Source organism: Myxocyprinus asiaticus, chromosome 17 (assembly GCF_019703515.2).
Source record: "Myxocyprinus asiaticus isolate MX2 ecotype Aquarium Trade chromosome 17, UBuf_Myxa_2, whole genome shotgun sequence".
Classification (NCBI taxonomy): Eukaryota; Metazoa; Chordata; class Actinopteri; order Cypriniformes; family Catostomidae; genus Myxocyprinus; species Myxocyprinus asiaticus.
Window position 1 is genome coordinate 40,345,557 of NC_059360.1, and position 19,643 is coordinate 40,365,199.

The window sequence follows — 19,643 nt, forward strand, 5'->3', positions numbered from 1 at the left end:
CCTGATAAATAGGTCACAGCGATAAGACGTTTCAAAAGCAGGTCTGTTTGCAGCGCAAAGTCTAAACTCAGTTAGCAAGAGCAGTTTATTACCACAAGCAGGTGGTAATAAAGTTTGTCCAAACTCTGAAAATATAGTGGAACATCAAATTATGTCCATGACAATCACTGTTGTAGCCATTTTATGAAACAAATATTTATGATTTGTGTTAAACTATCTCAGGTCATGGTTTATTTTTCAATTATTATGTTTATATTTACAATTGTCTTTATGATCTAATTTGTATTGGTATTTTTCCAAAAATGTTTGGATTTGATATGATATTTTTGACCACTTAGTTATTTTGATTATATTTTCATTTGAAGTTTCTTTTGAATTTAGAAATATTTTGGTTTAATATAAATTCATTTAATTTTTCAAAATCAAAATCGACCAGTAGAAGTAAAGTGCATTCTGACAGGAAATTGGACAGGGAATGGACTATATAATAGGATGCAGATGGTGGCGGAGAAGAACCTCCAAATTAAATTGCGCTTGACCCAGCCCATCAGCACTTTGCGAGTGTAATTTCGCCAAACCCACTAACAAAAACGTCCTGGCCATGCCCACTGACTTTGCATGTTTGACTTATGGCATAGGGCCCCATGTGTGTAACTGATGCCTTATCTGTGTATTTTATCCTTGTGCAGCCACAGGGTATGATGGGCAATATAGTTTGGTCCCACAGGTCTGTCAGCTAATAAACAGGTTAAATGAATAGTATTTTCTGGCAAGGTTTATCCACTATTCTGTGTCAACAGTACACAAAATGCGCACAAACTAAAATGTACAGTAAACATTTACAATAATTTTTTTATTTGACATCCCCAACTTGGAAAGTAAGGATTTAAAGAAAATCCCACAATATTGTGGTGGCGTTCATGTGCACCCATCTCGTAAATATACAATCATTCTGACATGAATTGAAGGCAACAAATTTTACTTTGGATAAAATGACAAATTAGAAAAAAGTAAGGGGTCATTCACACTGAAGACATTTTTGCATCTGAATTGTTTTTCAAGTGTTTTCCTGTGTAAACAAGCACTAGACAGATGTCTTTGACTGTTGCGCCACGTCTCGCTCTTTTTGAGTCTGTTATGAATATTGCTCAAAATTGGCATCTCTGCTTAATCAATCCTGTAATTAGCTGCTTAACCCGCATTTCCCCTACATCAAGTTCCAATGCTTCTTTTACAATCACTTGAAAACCTGAAGAACTTGAAAATAAACTGTTATCTGCTTTGTGAAAAGTGTGACTGAGAAAGTGTTTATGTATCAGAGGCACAGCAAAAGACCAGATTGAGAGAGAGCATGGATGTTTGACATGTATGGGAGGCAGAGAAAATAAGATGGCAATGCTACAAACTGGCCCAGATGTTGGTGTTGCTTCAGTGTCTGGCCTGGCTCTCTGGTCTCAGGGGAGGGCAGACATCATATGGCCCAGCAACTCCACAAACACAATCACTGCAACATCTGGAGCAACTGAACGCCCTAGCTAGGGTGGAGGACACAATAAATAATACAAACCTCATGGGCCAAGAGAATAGTTGCTAATGCGTGTTTGTTGCAATTTACTCTGTGTGCTAGTTTGGTGGTTCCTGTTAAATGGTCATCTGGGTTGAAGTCTGAAGCATTAGTTGAGAATTTTACGTAACAAATGTTTAATCATACAAGCAGTCATGCAAAACTGTAATTAGAGCTGCGTTAGCACGTTAGCTGCTCCCCTGCATGATTTTTGTTGCTCTTGAAAAGATCCCTTTAAATCTTTTACCTCAAGTGGTTTAACATTGTGATTTCATGCTTAGAAATCCTTGGGGATTGACAAGCAGAAACATTATTTACAGATATAAGTCTTTTTTTGCTCAGCATAACTGTACACAAACTTATTTATCATCTCCTGAGTGACCAAATTGAGACCTTTTTTTAAAAAAACATCTTGTTTAAATCAATGCAAAATAGAGCAGGGCTGTTTTGGAAGTTCATAGATATAGTTCTTGGAAAATATGACTTTCAACCTTTGAAAGTTGGAACTGTTGGCAAACTGTCTTCAATAGTAAAACTTGATCTTTTCACAGAACCCTCTACTGGACTGATTGGAACCGGGAAGCCCCTAAAATTGAGAGTTCCTCTGTGGACGGGCAAAACCGAAAAGTTCTGGTGCGGGATGGCATTGGACTGCCCAATGCTTTGACCTATGACTCCACCGCACACCAGGTCTGCTGGGCTGATGCAGGTACAATTTTCAGCCCAGAATAAGCAACTCACATTTGGAGCCAGTTGACAATGTGAACCAAAAATTGGTAACCTGTTTTGTGATTGGCAGGAACCAAGCGTCTGGAATGTATATCGCCAAATGGTACAGGGAGGCGCGTGGTGCACCGCAACCTAAATTACCCCTTTAGTATGGTCTTCTATGCCAATCACTACTACTACACAGACTGGAGGAGGTAAAGAAGCATATCTTAAGCATACATACAATGTGAAATGGCCATCAGAATAACAACATACCTATCAGATTTAATTTTGTTCATAAATGTAAGCATGTTAGCAAGCATTTACAAAATAATATAGTGTTCCGGCAAACTTCTGGTGATCATTGCTGCAAATTTGCCACAAATCCATATTTTAAGATGCAAATGAGTTTTGTAAAACAGTTTTTGCCAGAAATCGATGCAGACATTTTTGCGAGGGAGTCCTTGTTTTTTTCAGCCTATTTTGCTTATCAGTCGATTGCAAAATACCGGACTAAATTTCATGCTTTCTTTCCCTTATATTGCAGAGATGGGGTCATCGCTCTTGGTCGAGATAGTCAATTTACAGATGAGTACTTGCCTGATCAGAGGTCTCATTTGTATGGCATTACAGTTGCTCCACCACACTGTTTATAAGGTACTTAAACATTTCTGTGTAAAAGTGTATACTTATTGTAGTCTACTTGTGAAATGCACATATATGCTAAACATAGAAAGCAGGATTATCGTCACATTTTGGTTTATAACTTCATGAAAAATAAACATGATGTAGAAAATGGCATATCACAATTTACAGCAGACGGCTCCAAATAAAACAAGCCCACACTCAACGTAATACAATATGTAGATCCTCGAATAATTAGTCAAAGGCTTTGTTCACACTGCAGGTAAAATCAGATTTTTCCTCAAATCTGTTTTTTTTTTCTTTGAGTGACTGTTCAAACTGCAATTTATATGTGGCCAGATCAGACTTTTTTCTGTTCAGACTACAGTCGCTTTTGCAATCACGTCCACATTAGTTGTCATGTTAATGCAGAAATCTTGCATATATTCACCATGCATGAGATTTAAGCGATGGATGTTTTACCATTGATTATGCTTTTCATGAGGGCAGTATCCAAATATGAACATTCTTCACAGACAATGGCTTAAAAATGGGAGAGGTGGCATATGCAATGTTTGTTGCTGCTAGTGTTGTTGCTGCCCATTTTAGCGGGGACGTCTTGTATTTTGGCCGAAATTACAACGTCCCATACGGGACACCTTATATCTTGGGATCCTGTATTTTAGCAGAGCGAAACATCCCATATTGAAGGCTTTGTGTCTCGTATTAAATAATAAAAAGGTCAAACGGTGAGACGAGGACCTGCGTCCTGTGCATCTTACGTGCTTTAGAGGTAAATAAATGAGCGCTCCACAGGATGCTGGATCTACTCAAGTTTTCTGAGGTTTGTTTATTACATCTGTTTAAACGAGACCCTTTGTGTCCCGTATTCGCGTGACATTCAATGCTTTATCGCATTGTGGTTTCTCACAACCGGTATGGGTTACTGCACCTTAGCGCATATCTTTGGGTAAGTTAAGCCAATTTCTGTTATTATAAGAGGTGTGCAGTGCTTTGCATGCCCTGTAACATATAAATGACATATGGTGTGTTTCATTCAGAAGTGTTGATCTCTATGCCCTGTTTACCTTCCACTGTGAGAGTTTTGTAGGGCTGAAATGTGTAATAAAACTGGCTGAACTCACTTTTGAAGTCATTTAGAAAATTCTGTTTGTAACGATCCTACTGCGTGGTCTTCATTATTGTATTAAATTCAAAGTGCCCTGTGAAGGCATTAATTATGCTGTTCGGAGCGCAGTATGTTTTCTCGTCGTAAAACCTGACATATAACAACTGTCGCACAGAGCAAATGAGGAAAAAAAAACCCATATTAAATCCGTTCAGACTGAGACACATTAAGAAAAATCGGATGGTTTGGATGAGGCTTGTAAAAATCAGATTTAATCTGTTTTTGTCCTGTTCAGACTACAAAAACCTAAACAGATTTGAGTGACTGTGTCCAAAAAAAAAAAAAACTGTTTTTTTCTGCCAGTGTGAACATAGCCAAAGAGTGTCATAACAAGCTAGGGTGGCTATCGCCAATGGTGTCTCTATGGCAATGGTTTCTCTGAGATCGACTCACTGAAACACAATCCTTTACATCATAGATGTGTCAGAATGTCCTCATTGGCTGTCTATAGATTGTTAGATTCCATATTTGGACAAACCACGTGGGGTAAACAGACCCAGAGCACACATACATAGACTGCGCACAACGCAATTTTTTGGAGTAATGAAATAAGTGGCCCATGAGAGCAGAATTTTATTTTTGGCACATAGTTGATTTAGGTTTAAATATTTTTCTTTTTTTTTTTTTTGTTGCATTCATAATTTTCAGTTATTTTGTTTGGATAGGTCTTTGCACACTTTGTTTAATACAAGTCCACTTTGGGAACCATGGTTCCTAATGCAAATTTTTTCTGGTATAGTTGACATGTTGGAAAACAACACTAAAGTAAATTTAATAACCGTCCATACTTACTGTCTAAAAAGTATAATGGCAAAATTAATTTTTAGGGCTCATGTTTCGTGTGTTTTGTCAGCAGTGTTGTATCATGAGAGTCTCGGAGCGTGACCAAAATTAATTTTCTTTCAATTCTGAGAGGATTTCTACAAACTGATACCGTGCAATTGACCCTCTTTGCTATTTTTTTTAATCTTTTGGGTATGCCATTTAAGCATTAAGTCCTTAAAAATGCCTCCAGGTTGTAAGGGGTTAAGCTTTGAATGAAACACACTGCTTTTGTTATAAATGTAGTCTTGCTATAATTCTTTACGAAATGTTATAATGTAAAAAACATTGCAAGAAAAACTGGGCTTTTCTGATTTGAAGTGTCATTGTACACTTCAATCAGGAAAATTGTCCTGATTATAAAGTGTCCAATTATTCAGCAGGTTTACCTTGTACGCAATAGTAACCCGTCTTTGATAAAATAACAGGACAAAATATTTCAGTCATGAGCTGTCATCTACATGCACTTCAGAGAAAAGTAGAAAGCACAGACCTCCAAATCACTGTAGTGTTGACACATTAGTGTCGCACCGTTACTTCAAAGCATTTCAGATCTTTACAGACCAGAAAACAGTCAAACAAAATCAGAGTAACTGTTTGTATATCCGCACTAGCAAAAGCAGGCAATTTTCCCTAGTAGAAAATGAAAAGTTACCATGTTAGCCCAAATATAGCTTTCTATAGAGGATTTCCGATGAATGTCTGACCTAGCATGCTTGTTTTGTGTTCTAGGGAGATGCTACGAGAGAGCCAACATTTTGTGGTGCTATTTCGGGCGAGACTTGTAGAGCTTGCGCTGTGGAAATCGTGGCAGCCATCGAACGTGGAGCGAGCCAATCACAGAATCTGCAAGTCTGAACAATCGTCACCATCGATGCCAAAGTGCAAATTTACAAACATAAAAACGTGAATATTTTCTCAGAATAGTTTTGTAAATTTGTTTTATACCTCATTTCTTTCTACTGTACTTTTGTATGTGACTCTTTTCTTAAAAAAAAAAAAACCAAATACATAAAAAACAAACAAAAAAGTAAAGGACCCCAGAGATAAGTTGTAATTTGTATGTTTATAAATACACTAAAATGCAGTATTTGAAAACTTTGTGCGCTATTTTTCTCGTGAAATTGCACTGAATGTTTTCAAAGTGGTCTTATCAACCTTCATTTTTAACCGTTTTTTTTTGTAAGATGTGATATTTATAACAATAAAACGTGATTGACAACATAAACGTCTGCCTACATCATGTTTCTGAAGGTTTATTACCTAGTTTTCATATTTTTGGCTCTGCAATGGATATTTTCTTAAATATGCACCAGTTGGAGAAAAGGTAGAAGTTCTTGCTCCAAGAGAAAGACAAAGTTAGCTTTGTTTCTAGGTTGCATTAAGGTTTATTATGCAACAAAAACAAAGAGTCCAATCTTTTATAGCAACCAGTCTAACATTTCATAAGTGCCTCTACATTCAGTGTACAAACAACTATATTTATTTTTCCAATATTTCAAATTCCAATCTTTCCATTTTTTCGATTAAAGGGTAAAGCAAATATATAATCAAGAAAAAAAACAATCCTTTCTTTTTTCCATTCCCACAAAAATGCCTTGAATTCAAACAAAATATCTGTGGTGTGGTTAATGAAAACATACATATTTTGCAACGAATGTCTCCGTTGTGTGGACAACGTCTCTGCAGCAAGGAGTTTTTATCTGCCCACCTTTCCTAAACGGTAGTCAGTTTTGGGGTCGGCAATGATAGCCTGAACAGCTACAATGGCCTCATTGATCTTAGTTTGTAACTCTCTGAGCTCCTCGATGTGAAGCAGGCGAAGAACCCTGGCCGCTTCGTTCAAAGTCGCATCTGCAACAGTCAAGCAATAAACTCTTTGCACTTACAATTCCACTAAGAAAGTAATATGGGTTTGGAACAACATAAGGGTGAGTAAATGATGACTATACTTCCATTTTAGGTCAACTATCCCTTTTATTTTAATGATGTGTTAAACAGAAATAAAACACAAAAAGCAGTATTTAAAATCATCTGTACAGTTATGTAAGTGCAAACTTACCTCCAGTATCAAATCCTAAAATATGCTTGTCCAGAGCGACTGGTAAACCCTACAAAAGTCAAGACAAGCAAATGTTTTAATATATACATGTGTATAAATCAAGTTAATGGAGTGATTTAATTTTAATACAAACATTTCTAGTCTGCTTACCTCCTTTGCTTGACTGGCCTTTGCAATGGCTTCAGGGGTCAGACGTTCCTGTATCAGGATTCTAATGGCCTATGTGGTGACATAACACAATAACTTTGCATTAAAACAACTGAATTAAATGTTTTTACTCTGGATACAGGAGGATTTTTCATCCTATTTTACAATACTTACTTTAAGCATCACCAAATAGTCGTCATGTCGCTGAATTTTGAGAAGATTTGCGAGGGCCGAGACACCAGCTTTAAAATCGGGATTGTTACCTAAAGAGAGTACTCGCAGTTACTTATCAATAATAAATAAAGTCTCACACTACCATAGGTGTAAAGCCATTATACACATTGTAAGGCAAAAATGATTATGGTAGAGCTTAAAGGGATAGTTCACCCAAAAATGAAAATTCTCTCATCATTTACTCACCCTCATGCTATCCAAGATGTGTAAAACGTCTTTCTTCTGCTGAACACAAATTAAGATTTTTACAAGAATATTTAAGCTCTGTTGGTCCTTACAATGTAAGTGAATGGTGATCAGAACTTTGAAGCTCCACAAAGCATATAAAGTCAGCATAAAAGTTATCCATAAGACTCCAGTGGTTAAATCCATGTCTTCAGAAGTAATATGATGGGTGTGGGTGAGAAACAGATGAATATTTAAGTCCCTTTTTTTTTTACTCTAAATCTCAATTTTTACTTTCATATTCTTCTTTTGCTTTTGGCGATTCACATTATTTGTGCATATCGCCACCTACTGGGCAGGGAAGAGAATTTATGGTAAAAACTGACTTAAATAGTTAAACAGTTTCGAAATATTGATCTGTTTCTCACCAACACCTATCATACCAGTTTTAAAGATGGTTTTAACCACTAGAGTCGTATTGATTGCTTTTATGCTGCCTTTATGTGCTTTTTGAAGCTTCAAAGTTCTGGCCACCATTCACTTACATTGTGAGGACCAACAGAGCTGAAATATTCTTCTAAAAATCTTAGTTTGTGTTCAGCAGAAGAAAGTCATACACATCTGGGAGGTCATAAGGGTGAGTAAACGAGAGAATTTTCATTTTTGGGTGAACTATCCCTTTAAAGGCAGAAATGTGAAGCTTATAATTTTATAACCACAATTGCATTAATTCTTCTATTAAAACTAGTCCATTATTTGAGCTATAAAGATTTACGGTTGTTTTAGGGTTTCCGGCATTATGTTGTCATGATAAGTACACATCTCGAGCGCTCCTCCAGCTGTGGATCCATGGCTCAGTTAAGACCACGCATTGCAGGTTACAGAGAGAGGTGGGAGCGTGCAGTCAGTTAGTTCAGACATGCTTGGAAAGCCACGTTAGTGCTTGAGTTGGTTTCTTTAATCAGTCACCTCCAAGACCGAAATAAGGGCAAGGAGAGAGAGAAAAATCTTGTGAAACACTCACTGTCCAGATTAAGTAATGGGTCTGCAGGCTTCTGAGCATCACTGGTCTCCGTCACAGGTTTGCAGTTTCGATATTTCTCCACTGTAGAAGGCAAAATGACACAGGTAGTCATTGCAATACAAGTAAAAAAAAACAAAGGGGCCAAAGCTGCTAAACCTATATGGTAAGAGAGATCTCAGACAGCTGTTATTTACTTAGAACAAGCCTAACATTGTAAGAGGAACATTTTGCTTTAAGCATTTATAGGGATAAATTGAATAAAGTTTGTGCAATGAAATGCCATTGCATCAGCATGTGGGAGAGCTGCAAACTTCACATTCTACTGCAAACTTTGTACATACTGCCATCTAGTGGGCTGGGATTAAAAATAATTGTTAGGACAATAGAGCTGTTCAGGTTGTAGTCCAAAAAACCTGGAACTCTAATTGGGTAAACATTACTTGAAGATATGTGGACATTTTGTTCTACAACATAAATTACACATTTTCATACCTCAAAGTGTGTGTGTGTGTGTGTGTGTGTGTGTGTGTATATATATATATATATATATATATATATATATATATATATATATATATTATTTTTTTTTTTTTTTTTTTTAAGTATGAAATGTAATACAGCTTAAAAATAATTGTTTAATGTATGAAAGTATGCAATTTATGTTGTAGAACAAAACGTCCACGTATCATCAAGTAATGTTTACCCCAGACCTTATTTTACTCATAAGTCGAAAAACCCAATTATAAAAACCCATAGGAAAATCCAGAGGGAACCCATGGCAAATAAGCCTTCCGTGTTCGCTTAAAAATTTACGTCATGGATGAACAGCTCTATAGGTATGCTATAATTAGTAATATCAGCCAGAACTAAGTTGTAAAACTGCATATAACTTTATACAGAAAAGGTTAGTAAGTGATTTTATCCCACTAAAATCATGTTAACACGTACAGTTGAAGTCATATACTTACACTTAGTTTGAAGTCATTAAAACTAATTTTTTAACCACTCCACAGATTTAATATTAGCAAACTATAGTTTTGGCAAGTTGTTTAACTTTAGGACATCTACTTTGTGCCTGACACAAGCAATTTTTCCAACAGTTGTTTACAGACAGAGTTTTTTACTTTTAATTGACTATATCACAATTCCAATGGGTCAGAAGTTTACATACACTAAATTAACTGTGCCTTTAAGCAGTTTGGAAAATTCCAGAAAATGATGTCAACCTTTAGACAAATAGCCAATTAGCTTCTGATAGGAGGTGTACTGAATTGGAGGTGTACCTGTGGATGTATTTTAAGGCCTACCTTCAAACTCAGTGCCTCTTTGCTTGATATCATGGGAAAATCAAAAGAAATCAGCCAAGACCTCAGAAAAAAATTGTGGATCACCACAAGTCTGGTTAATCATTGGGAGCAATTTCCAAATGCCTGAAGGTACCACGTTCATCTGTACAAACAATAGTGTGCAAGTATAGACACCATGGGACCACGCAGCCATCATACCGCTAAGGAAGGAGACGCATTCTGTCTCCTAGAGATTAACATAGTTTGGTGCGAAAAGTGTAGATCAATCCCAGAACAACAGCAAAGGACTTTGTGAAGATGCTGGAGAAAACAGGTAGACAAGTATCTATATCCACAGTAAAACGAGTCCTATATCGACATAACCTGAAAGGCTGCTCAGCAAGGAAGAATCCAATGCTCCAAAACCGCCATAAAAAAGCCAGACTACAGTTTGCAGGTGCACATGGAGATAAAGATCTTACTTTCTGGAGAAATATCCTCTGGTCTGATGAAACAAAACTGAACTGTTTGGCCATAATGACCATCATAATGTTTGGAGGAAAAAGGGTGAGACTTGCAAGCCGAAGAACACCATCCCAACCGTGAAGTATAGGGGTGGCAGCATCATGTTGTGGGGGTGCTTTGCTGCAGGGGGGACTGGTGCACTTAAATAGACACAAAATAGATGGCATCGTGAGGAAGGAAAGTTATGTGGACATATTGAAGCAACATCTCAAGACATCAGCCAGGAAGTTAAAGCCTGGTCACAAATGGGTCTTCCAAATAGACAATGACCCCAAGTACACCTCCAAAGTTGTGGCAAAACACCTTAAGGACAACAAAGTCAAGGTATTGGAGTGGCCATCACAAAGCCCTGACCTCAATCCAATAGACAATTTGTGGGCATAACTGAAAAAGCATGTGTGAGCAAGGAGGCCTACAAACCAGACTCAGTTACACCAGTTCTGTCTGGAGGAATGGGCCAAAATTCCAGCAACTTATTGTGAGAAGCTTGTGGAAGGCTACCCAAAATGTTTGACCCAAGTTAATCAATTTAAAGGCAATGCTACCAAATACTAACAAATTGTATGTAAACTTCTGACCCACTGAGAATGTGATGAAAGATAGTAAAAGCTGAAATAAATCATTCTCTCTACTATTATTCATAGACATTTCACATTCTTAAAATAAAGTAGTGATCCTAACTGACCTAAGACAGGGAATATTTTCTATGATTAAATGTCAGGACTTGTGAAAATCTGAGTTTAAATATATTTGGCTAAGGTGTATGTAAACTTCTGACTTCAACTGTATATTGTTTATGTCTTGTAGTATTTTAACATTTATGGATTGGCCCCCATTCACTTCCATTATAAGTGCCTCACTGTAACCCAGATTTTGCTTTTTTGTTTTTTTAAGAAATGGAACTATTTATTTTATAGGAGTTTAAATTATTTTTTGTGGTACTAAAAGTGATACTACAAATGCACTTGATTGAGCTTAACTTGTATTGAACCCGGAATATTCCTTCCTTTGTGTCAGTTTCAAAATCTACTGCCAGCCTTGCCAATGGATAAAAACTTTTTTGTGAATTTTGAGTTAATATTATGAGACATACACCGATCAGCCACAACATTAAAAACACCTGCCAAATATTGTGTAGGTCCCCCTCGTGCCACCAAAACAGTGCCAGCCTGCATCTCAGAATAGCATTCTGAGATTATATTCTTCTCACCACAATTGTACAGAGCAGTTATCTGAGTTACCGTAGACTTTGTCAGTTCGAACCAGTCTGGCCATTCTCTGTTGACCTCTCTCATCAACAAGGCATTTCCGTCCACAAAACTGCTGCTCACAGGATGCTTTTTGTTTCTGGCACATTATGAGTAAATTCTACAGACTGTTGAGTGTGAAAATCCCAGGAGATCAGCAGTTACAGAAATACTCAAACCAGCCCATCTGGCACCAACGATCATCCACGCGATTATCTAATCAGCCAATCGTGTGGCAGCAGTGCATAAAATCATTCAGATACGGGTCAGGAGCAGGGCTGCAACAACTAATCGATCAAATCGATAATTATCGATAATGGAAATCATCGACAACGAACTTCATTATCGATTAGTTGGATATTTGCAGTATGCATGGAGAAGCCCCGACAGTGACGTCACTTCACAGCCAAGTGAAAAATGTGTTGCATGATAACTCGTTTGAAAAACAGCGGAGACAAGTTGAAGTGGAAAGAATAGGACCCAAGTTGTCCAGCGCAGGAGAGCATTTTATAAACACCTTAAAGAAGATCATAATAATCATACAGATTAATGTGAAGCGGTTGCTGCATCAGGTGCATTTACAGAGTGCTTGTGCTGTTTGATGCGCGAGAGTTGTTTCTATGTTTTATAATGTAAAGATGTTATGAGTTCAAAATCAGCTGCGTATTTCACAAAACTGTTTGTTCCTACCACAAGCGAGTCTCCGTTAAACTTTAATGAGCAAGCGAGCGCGCGCATCCGCGTCAATCAAACCGATCGCAATGGAGAAATGAAGTGCAATCATTAAACTCGTGCAACATCTTACCACGATTTCAGTTTAAATGTAATCACTTGTGCAGCTTTCATTTATATCAGACTGAAGTCTCAGCAGTCAAGGTGTGCCGGTTTTTAAAGTGTTTTCTCCTGCTCATGTAAGCGCATGTAATACAGTGAGCACTGGGATGAGTGAGTTTTTTTCAGCGTGACAGTGAATTTGCACAGGGTTTACAGATGATTGTCCTATATTAAACTGTATATAATGCTGAATATAATGTATAATAACACTAAGTGTGCTGATATTTGAAAGTCCTCCTGATAATACCACATGCAATGTCTGATTTCACTAGTAAATATACACTATGGCAAACATTATTTTACCGGATAAGCCATACACATTTTTTTTTAAAAGAACAGTTTAGAAACATGTAATCAGTGAAAATACTATTTTAATTATAATATTAAAATACTTAAATGTATGTAATCAGTGTGTGCAAGCATATGTATCTAAAATAATGATGTATTTGTCAGCTGGGCAGAATTATTATTATTTCTATTCTGATGTCACCATTGCCCTCTGCTGGGCTGACTTTTTGTCCCACTCCATGCCCTATGGATCATTTTACTCTTTAATGATGAGCACTTTTTGTTACGTTTTACAAGGAACTGTTTCTGATAATAATAATAATTAAAAATCCAAATGTGACTTTTCATGATTCAGGCTTTGTTCAAAGTTTTGTGAGAGTATAGAATTGTGAATTCAGTAAAGTAAATCAAACCAAATCCTTATGCCCTTTATCATATAAGTTTTTTGAAAAATCATACTTTAATAAAATACAGGAAATACATTTTCAGATTTTATCCGATTAATCGATTAATCGTAGAAATAATCAAAGATTAATCAATTATCAATATAATCGTTAGTTGCAGCCCTAGTCAGGAGCTTCAGTTAATGTTCACATCAACCATCACAATGAGGAAAAAATGTGATCTCAATGATTTCGACTGTGGCATGATTGTTGGCGCCAGATAGGCTGGTTCGAGTATTTCTGTAACAGCTGATCTCCTGGGATTTTCACACTCAACAGTCTCTAGAATTTACTCTGAATGGTGCCAAAAACAAAAAGCATCCAGTGAGCGTCAGTTCTGCGGACAGAAACACCTTGTTGATGAGAGAGGTCAACAGAGAATGGCCAGACTGGTTTGAACTGACAAAGTCTACGGTAACTCAAATAACTGCTCTGTGCAACTGTGGTGAGAAGAATATAATCTCAGGATGTTATTCTGAGATGCAGGTTGGCACTGTTTTGGTGGCACGAGGGGGACCTACACAATATTAGACAGGTGGTTTTAATTTTGTGACTGATCGGTGTAAGTGTTCATATAATTTCAGCAATTTTGTATACAACTCATTTGCAGTAAATAAATTGTATTAGGCACATATGTTTTGCTGTGCACTGGTCGAACATTAGTTATAATCTCCAATAAATGCATCATACCATTGTCTCCATACTCATAACGAACAGCAAGACCCAGCAACCAGTCAACGCTCTCCTGTCTTTCTTGTGCACTGAATGGGCAGCTCACATCTTGTAAGTACTGCAAGCAGATATGCATTTATACAATACACATAAAAACATTTGAGAACATCATATATATAAAAAAATAATAATAATAATTGCTTTACATATACACTGAATACATGTAAAGATAAATCTGTGAATCCTTCAACATAATGAGTCCGACTCACCTTTTCAAAATGTTTAGGCCAATCTGAGCTGGGGATGTTCCTCAAGTTTCCTCGTTCCTCGATTTTGTAGTGTCTGATTTTTTGGTCTTCCAGCCAAACTATGAAATTTCTGAATTCAGTTTCATCTGAGAGAGATAAAGAGCACAACCATTATCAATAATGCAAGTGTGTCTGGCACTTCCATGTGGAAATCTCATTAGAATCATCATGATACAAGCTGTTTTTGTGAAGAGTTGTCCTAAAAGTGTGGCATCTTTCTGACTGTCTATTTTATCTCAGGTCACATTTTTTTGAATGGACAGCAAGCTCTGAATGAGACTGGGCGACTCCTTCAGGCAGTTATTTAAAACCCTTAATCTTAAATTAAGCTTAATCGACAGCATTTGTGGCATAAAAAGAGCAAAAATCTGAGTTACAGTGAGGCACGTACTTACAATGGAAGTGAATGGGTCCAGTCGATATTTTAAAAAAGTATAGCCACAAGACATAAACAATATGCATGTTAACATGATTTTAGTGTGATAAAATCACTTACTAACCTTTTCTGTGTAAAGTTACATCCAATTTTACAACTTCGTTTTCATGACGATGTAATGTCAACAAACCCTAGAACGTCTATAAAAACGATTGAAACAACTTTACAGTTTAAATAATACATGAGATTTAACAGAAGAATTAATGCAAGTGCTTTTATAAAATTATAAGCTTCACATTTCTGTCTTTAAACCTTCCAAAAATTGGCCACATTCACTTCCATTGTAAGTGCCTCACTGGAACCTCAATTGTTTTTTTGTTTTTTTTAAATAAATGGAGGGCCAAGTCAAAATTAATTTTTGTGGTTATCAATATTATGCCACACATGCTGTCAATTGAGCTTAACTTGTATTGAACCCGGAATATTCCTTTAAACGTTTTTACAAACTCTGTTAGAGAATCATGAACGTACATTATCAGTATTTTGAGCATGAGGTTGCAACACGTCATTCAAAACCTTACGGTTTTAAATAGATTCCTACCTTTACAGTCAAATCCCGTAGGGTTGTGATATTCTAAAGCTGTGAGCTTTCTGCGAAACATCGCTTTTCGTGGCTTAACTACTGAACGATGTTTAAACTTATTAAAGAAGGAGATCTATAATTTTCAATGAGAAGCTACAACCTGCTTCACAGCCTGCAACTTAACAGAGCAACCGGAAGTCGCATAACAAGAAACCCTTTTTCAAAATAAAAGTCAATGATTGCCGCAATTATTAGATTATTTATTTATTTATTTATTTATTTATTTATTCATTTTAAAAATCTCGACCGTGCAATAAACGTGTTTTCTATTCTGTATCTGTATTAATTATTAATATTTTATTTTAAACCTTAAATGCCTGGGAATTTCAACAAACACTCGGGTCTTTACAGACAAATATCGACATCTATATCTATCACAAATGGATCTACAAAATGCCCAGATAGTGTCAAATTTTCAAAATATTTTCAAGACAATTAGAAAATAGTTTGTCCTGATTTGTTGCATTTTCTCTTTGATATATGAAAAATAAAATATCAACATATATATCAGGGGCGGACTGGCCATCGAGAAAACCGGGACTTTTCCTGATGGGCCGGCTGCGAAACGGGGCCAAATGGGCCACGATAAGCTGAAATGGGCTGCTGCGTTATGCAGAACGGGCCACATATGCCGAAGGGGGCAGTGATATGCAGAAAAGGACAGCGATTTTTTAGCACTTATTGAGTCTAAATTGATGCACAACTTACATAATTTCAGTAGTATACCCAAATGACATTAGTCATATCATACAGTTCATGTGTTGTACTTGCTATAGTTTACTTCCATGTTGCTTCTTCATCAAATAGCAATGTCAAATGTACATCAAGTCAATCACTGAAACAACAGCACCACCCTGAGTAAGAAACAGCATGTATAATATGTACGTGTACACGCATTTGGAATACTAATAAATCATTGTTGATCATTCATTTTTGCACTGAAAATTAACATGATAAATTGTTTGTTTGTTAATTTGTATGAATATAGTACTCATTCCTTTTGTAATAAACAAAATAATATATATAAAGAAATATTATTTATCTATTTTTTTATTTATTTGTTTGTTTTTTGAAATTTTGGCTTTTTGTTTTGTGTTATACTATTTATAAGAGAGAGATTGAGAAATGCTCAAGAATGGAAGGGTTAGGGTTACATTTACTAGAAATTTTACAAATGGTCATATTTCTAATAGTACTTTCATTTTCACTTTTATTTAAGCACTACATTTTTATTCAGTATTACATATGAACACACATAAATTCGTCTTTTCATTTAATTTTATTTTGGATAGTTTATCTGGTGCTGCAATTTTTCCTCCCATACACAGGAGTGCAGCATAACTTATTGAGCTTGTTCTGAAAACCGGGAGCTCGATTCGCCTTGTTCCTTTAGTGAAAGGCTTTGTACGTACAACACAAGAGTTAAGGGACTGTAAGACATTAAAACATATTGAGGGAACGTATGCAGGCCCCCGTTTGACAGCTCATCTTCATCTCTACGTAAGTATATCTTTAAACACACAGCTCCGTTTCCATTTAGAATAGCATTTCTCTGTCTCATCTCATATCTAGCCTGCTAGCGCGCTTGTGAGCGCACAATGCAGATCTATGAGTACGATGCTGAAGATCGTAATTTTAATGGTCAATATTTATGGTAAAAATAAATAGTAAGCGCGTGTACCGACTTGGCGCGCATGATCGCGTAAGATCGCTGTAGTAAAAGATATTCGATCGCATTTTTAACATGGCGGAATTCAACAGTGCATGCAGGGAGTCTGCAGGAGGTTTCTCTAAATGCAGATGCAGAAAGGGAGTTTACACGCATCCCTTCTCTTTTGACTTTCTCTTATTGTTGTATACTATAATAGCAACATCTATATGTGATAATCAACGTCTGTGGCATTGCTGAATAATACCAGTTAATTATATGTAAATAAATATACATATAGGTGATTCATGTTGTAGTTTATTATTAGATGTTTATGTGGTTTGGCAACAGACCTGCACTCTCAGCCAAGGAACCGGAAACACATTAACGCCTTGCATTATTTCAGTAGCAGAAGGACTTTTTAATTTATTTATTTTTTGTCCCCAAAGGTGTTTGGAAATAGCCACTTTATGTATGATTTTTAGTCGCAATTCAATCTCTAAACTGCTTAGAACTTAGTCTGTGATTGACAAGGACAAATACGAAGTACATATATATGGACTATTAGTTTGTGGACGTTTGCATTTCTTGTCGAGATTAGGCGGTATAAAATGTCTATTTCCTGACAGATGTCAATGAAATGGGTCTCTTGAGATATCATCTGGTCCTGTGAAAAAAGAGCGTCAGGGGAGCGGCCCGCCATTTTTAGCCAATCAGAAACGCTCTTTGCCTGTCAATCATTTTGTGATTTTGGTGTTTGTTGACTTCTGGTTTGCTGGCATGTCTTTGAGGGCGGGGTTTTTGGAAAGAGGGCGTGCCGTTGAAGGGAGGAGGCACTGACAAATCGCTGACAGCACCTTCAATCATTGATATCAATTATAACACTTAATGTCATTTAAAAAAAATCATGTACTCATCAGTTTAGTCCGTAGTAGGGTTTTGTCTTAAAATGAAACCAATTCCCATGTAAAGAATTAAAGGAATATTCCGGGTTCAATACAAGTTACCCTCGTTCGACAGCATTTGTGGTAATTACCACAAAAATTAATTTAGACTCATCAGTCCTTTTTCTTTTTAAAAAAAAAAAAAAAAAAAAAAGAACAAATCGAGGTTACAGTGAGGCACGTACAGTGCATTTCACATTTTGTTATATTGCAGCCTGATGCTAAAATGCTTTAAATTATTTTTTTCACATCAATCTACACTCCATACCCCATAATGACAAAACAAAAACCAGATTTTTGAAAAAACTGAAATATTGCATAGACATAAGTATTCAGACCCTTTGCTATGACACATGAAATTTAGCTCAGGTGCATCCCATTTCTCTGGATCATCTTTGAGATGTTTCTGCACTTTGATTGGAGTCCACCTGTGGCAAATTCAATTGATTTTACATGATTTGGAAAGGCACAAATCTGTCTATATAAGGTCTCACAGCTGTAAATGCATATCAGAGCAAAAACCAAGCCATGAGGTCAAAGGAACTGACTGCAGAGCTCAGAGACAGGATTGTGTCGAGGCACAGATCTGGCGAAGGCAACAAAAAAACAATTCCAGCTGCGTTAAAGGTTCCCAAGAGCACAGTGGCCTCCATAATTCTTAAATGGAAGAAGTTTGGAACAACCAGGACTCTTCCTAGAGCTGGCCGCCCAACCAAACTGAGCAATCGGGGGAGAAGGGTCTTGGTAAGAGAGATGACGAAGAACCCGATGGTCACTCTGGTTGAGCTCCAGAGATCATGTGCGGAGATGGGAGAAATTTGCAGTTGGACAACCATCACTGCAACACTCCACCAGTGTGGGCTTTATGGCAGAGTGGCCAGACAGAAGCCTCTCCTCAGTGCAAGACACATAAAAAAGCACCTAAAAGACTGTCAGACTGTAAGAAACAAGATTCTCTGGTCTGATGAAACGAAGATTGAACTGTTTTGCCTCAATTCCAAGCGTCATGTCTGGAGGAAACCAGGCATTGCTCATCACCTGCGCAATACCATCCCAACAGTGAAGCATGGTGGTGGTGGTAGCATCATGCTGTGGGGGTGTTTATTAGTGACAGGGACTGGGAGACTGGTCAGGGTTGAAGGAAAGCTGAATGCAGCAAAATAAAGAAATGTCCTTAATGAAAACCTGGTCCAGAGCACTCAGGACCTCAGACTCGGCCGAAGGTTCACCTTCCAACAGGACAGTAAACCTAAGCCAAGACAACGCAAGAGTGGCTACGGGACAACTCTGTGAATGTCTTTGAGTGGCCCAGCCAGAGCCCAGACTTGAACCCAATCGAACATCTCTGGCGAGACCTGAAAATGTCTGTCAACCGATGGTCCCCATCCAACCTGAAAGAGCTTGAGTGGATCTGCAGAGAAGAATAGTAGAAAATCCCCTAATCCAGGTGTGCAAAGCTTGTCGCATCATACCCAAAAAGACTTGAGGCTGTAATTGCTGCCAAAGGTGCTTCAAATAAGTACTGAGCTAATGGTCTGAATACTTATGTCAATGAAATATTTCAGTTTTATTCTTTTTAATAAATTTGCAGAGTTATCAAAAATCTGGTTTGGTTTTTGCGTAGTCATTATGGGTTATTGAGTATAGATTGATGTAAAAAAAATAAAATATTTAAAGCATTTTAGCATAAGGCTGCAACATAAAAAAATGTGAAAAAATTAAGGGGTCTGAATACTTTCTGAATGAACTGTCAATGGAAGTGAATGGAGCCAATCCATAAATGTTGAAATGCTCACTATTTCAAAAGTATAGACACAAGGCATAAACAATATGCATGTTTACATGATTTTAGTGTGATAATATAAATTACTAACCTTTTTCTGTGTAAAG

General features: G+C 37.0%; 3 protein-coding genes across 10 annotated transcripts in view; 2 read left to right on the plus strand and 1 right to left on the minus strand.

Annotated features, from left to right (window-relative positions):
- LOC127455296 (nidogen-2-like) overlaps nucleotides 1-6,128 on the plus strand; it is a 55,975-nt gene extending 49,847 nt beyond the window's left edge. The window contains exons 18-21 of the mRNA XM_051723061.1: nucleotides 2,116-2,273; nucleotides 2,364-2,487; nucleotides 2,820-2,929; nucleotides 5,640-6,128. Coding sequence (XP_051579021.1) covers nucleotides 2,116-2,273; nucleotides 2,364-2,487; nucleotides 2,820-2,928 — 391 coding nt within the window. The 3' untranslated portion in view covers nucleotide 2,929; nucleotides 5,640-6,128. The remainder of the gene's footprint in view (nucleotides 1-2,115; nucleotides 2,274-2,363; nucleotides 2,488-2,819; nucleotides 2,930-5,639) is intronic.
- A 143-nt stretch (nucleotides 6,129-6,271) lies between these two features.
- On the minus strand, nucleotides 6,272-15,290 carry rtraf (RNA transcription, translation and transport factor). Its single transcript, XM_051723097.1, has 8 exons — nucleotides 15,120-15,290; nucleotides 14,104-14,228; nucleotides 13,853-13,952; nucleotides 8,540-8,620; nucleotides 7,291-7,379; nucleotides 7,120-7,188; nucleotides 6,970-7,018; nucleotides 6,272-6,761 (listed from the first exon to the last, which is right to left on the minus strand). Exons 1-8 carry the CDS (start codon nucleotides 15,178-15,180, stop codon nucleotides 6,607-6,609), a joined length of 729 nt encoding a protein of 242 aa, XP_051579057.1. The 5' UTR covers nucleotides 15,181-15,290; the 3' UTR covers nucleotides 6,272-6,606.
- A 1,230-nt stretch (nucleotides 15,291-16,520) lies between these two features.
- Nucleotides 16,521-19,643, plus strand: part of si:ch211-266o15.1 (zinc finger MYM-type protein 4) — a 41,331-nt gene continuing 38,208 nt past the window's right edge. For 4 of the 8 annotated variants that reach the window (XM_051723051.1, XM_051723054.1, XM_051723057.1 and 1 more), the window contains exon 1: nucleotides 16,521-16,661. The gene's annotated coding sequence lies outside the window, so the exon portion shown is untranslated. The remainder of the gene's footprint in view (nucleotides 16,662-19,643) is intronic. The other 4 variants (XM_051723059.1, XM_051723055.1, XM_051723052.1 and 1 more) reach the window with 3 other exon arrangements.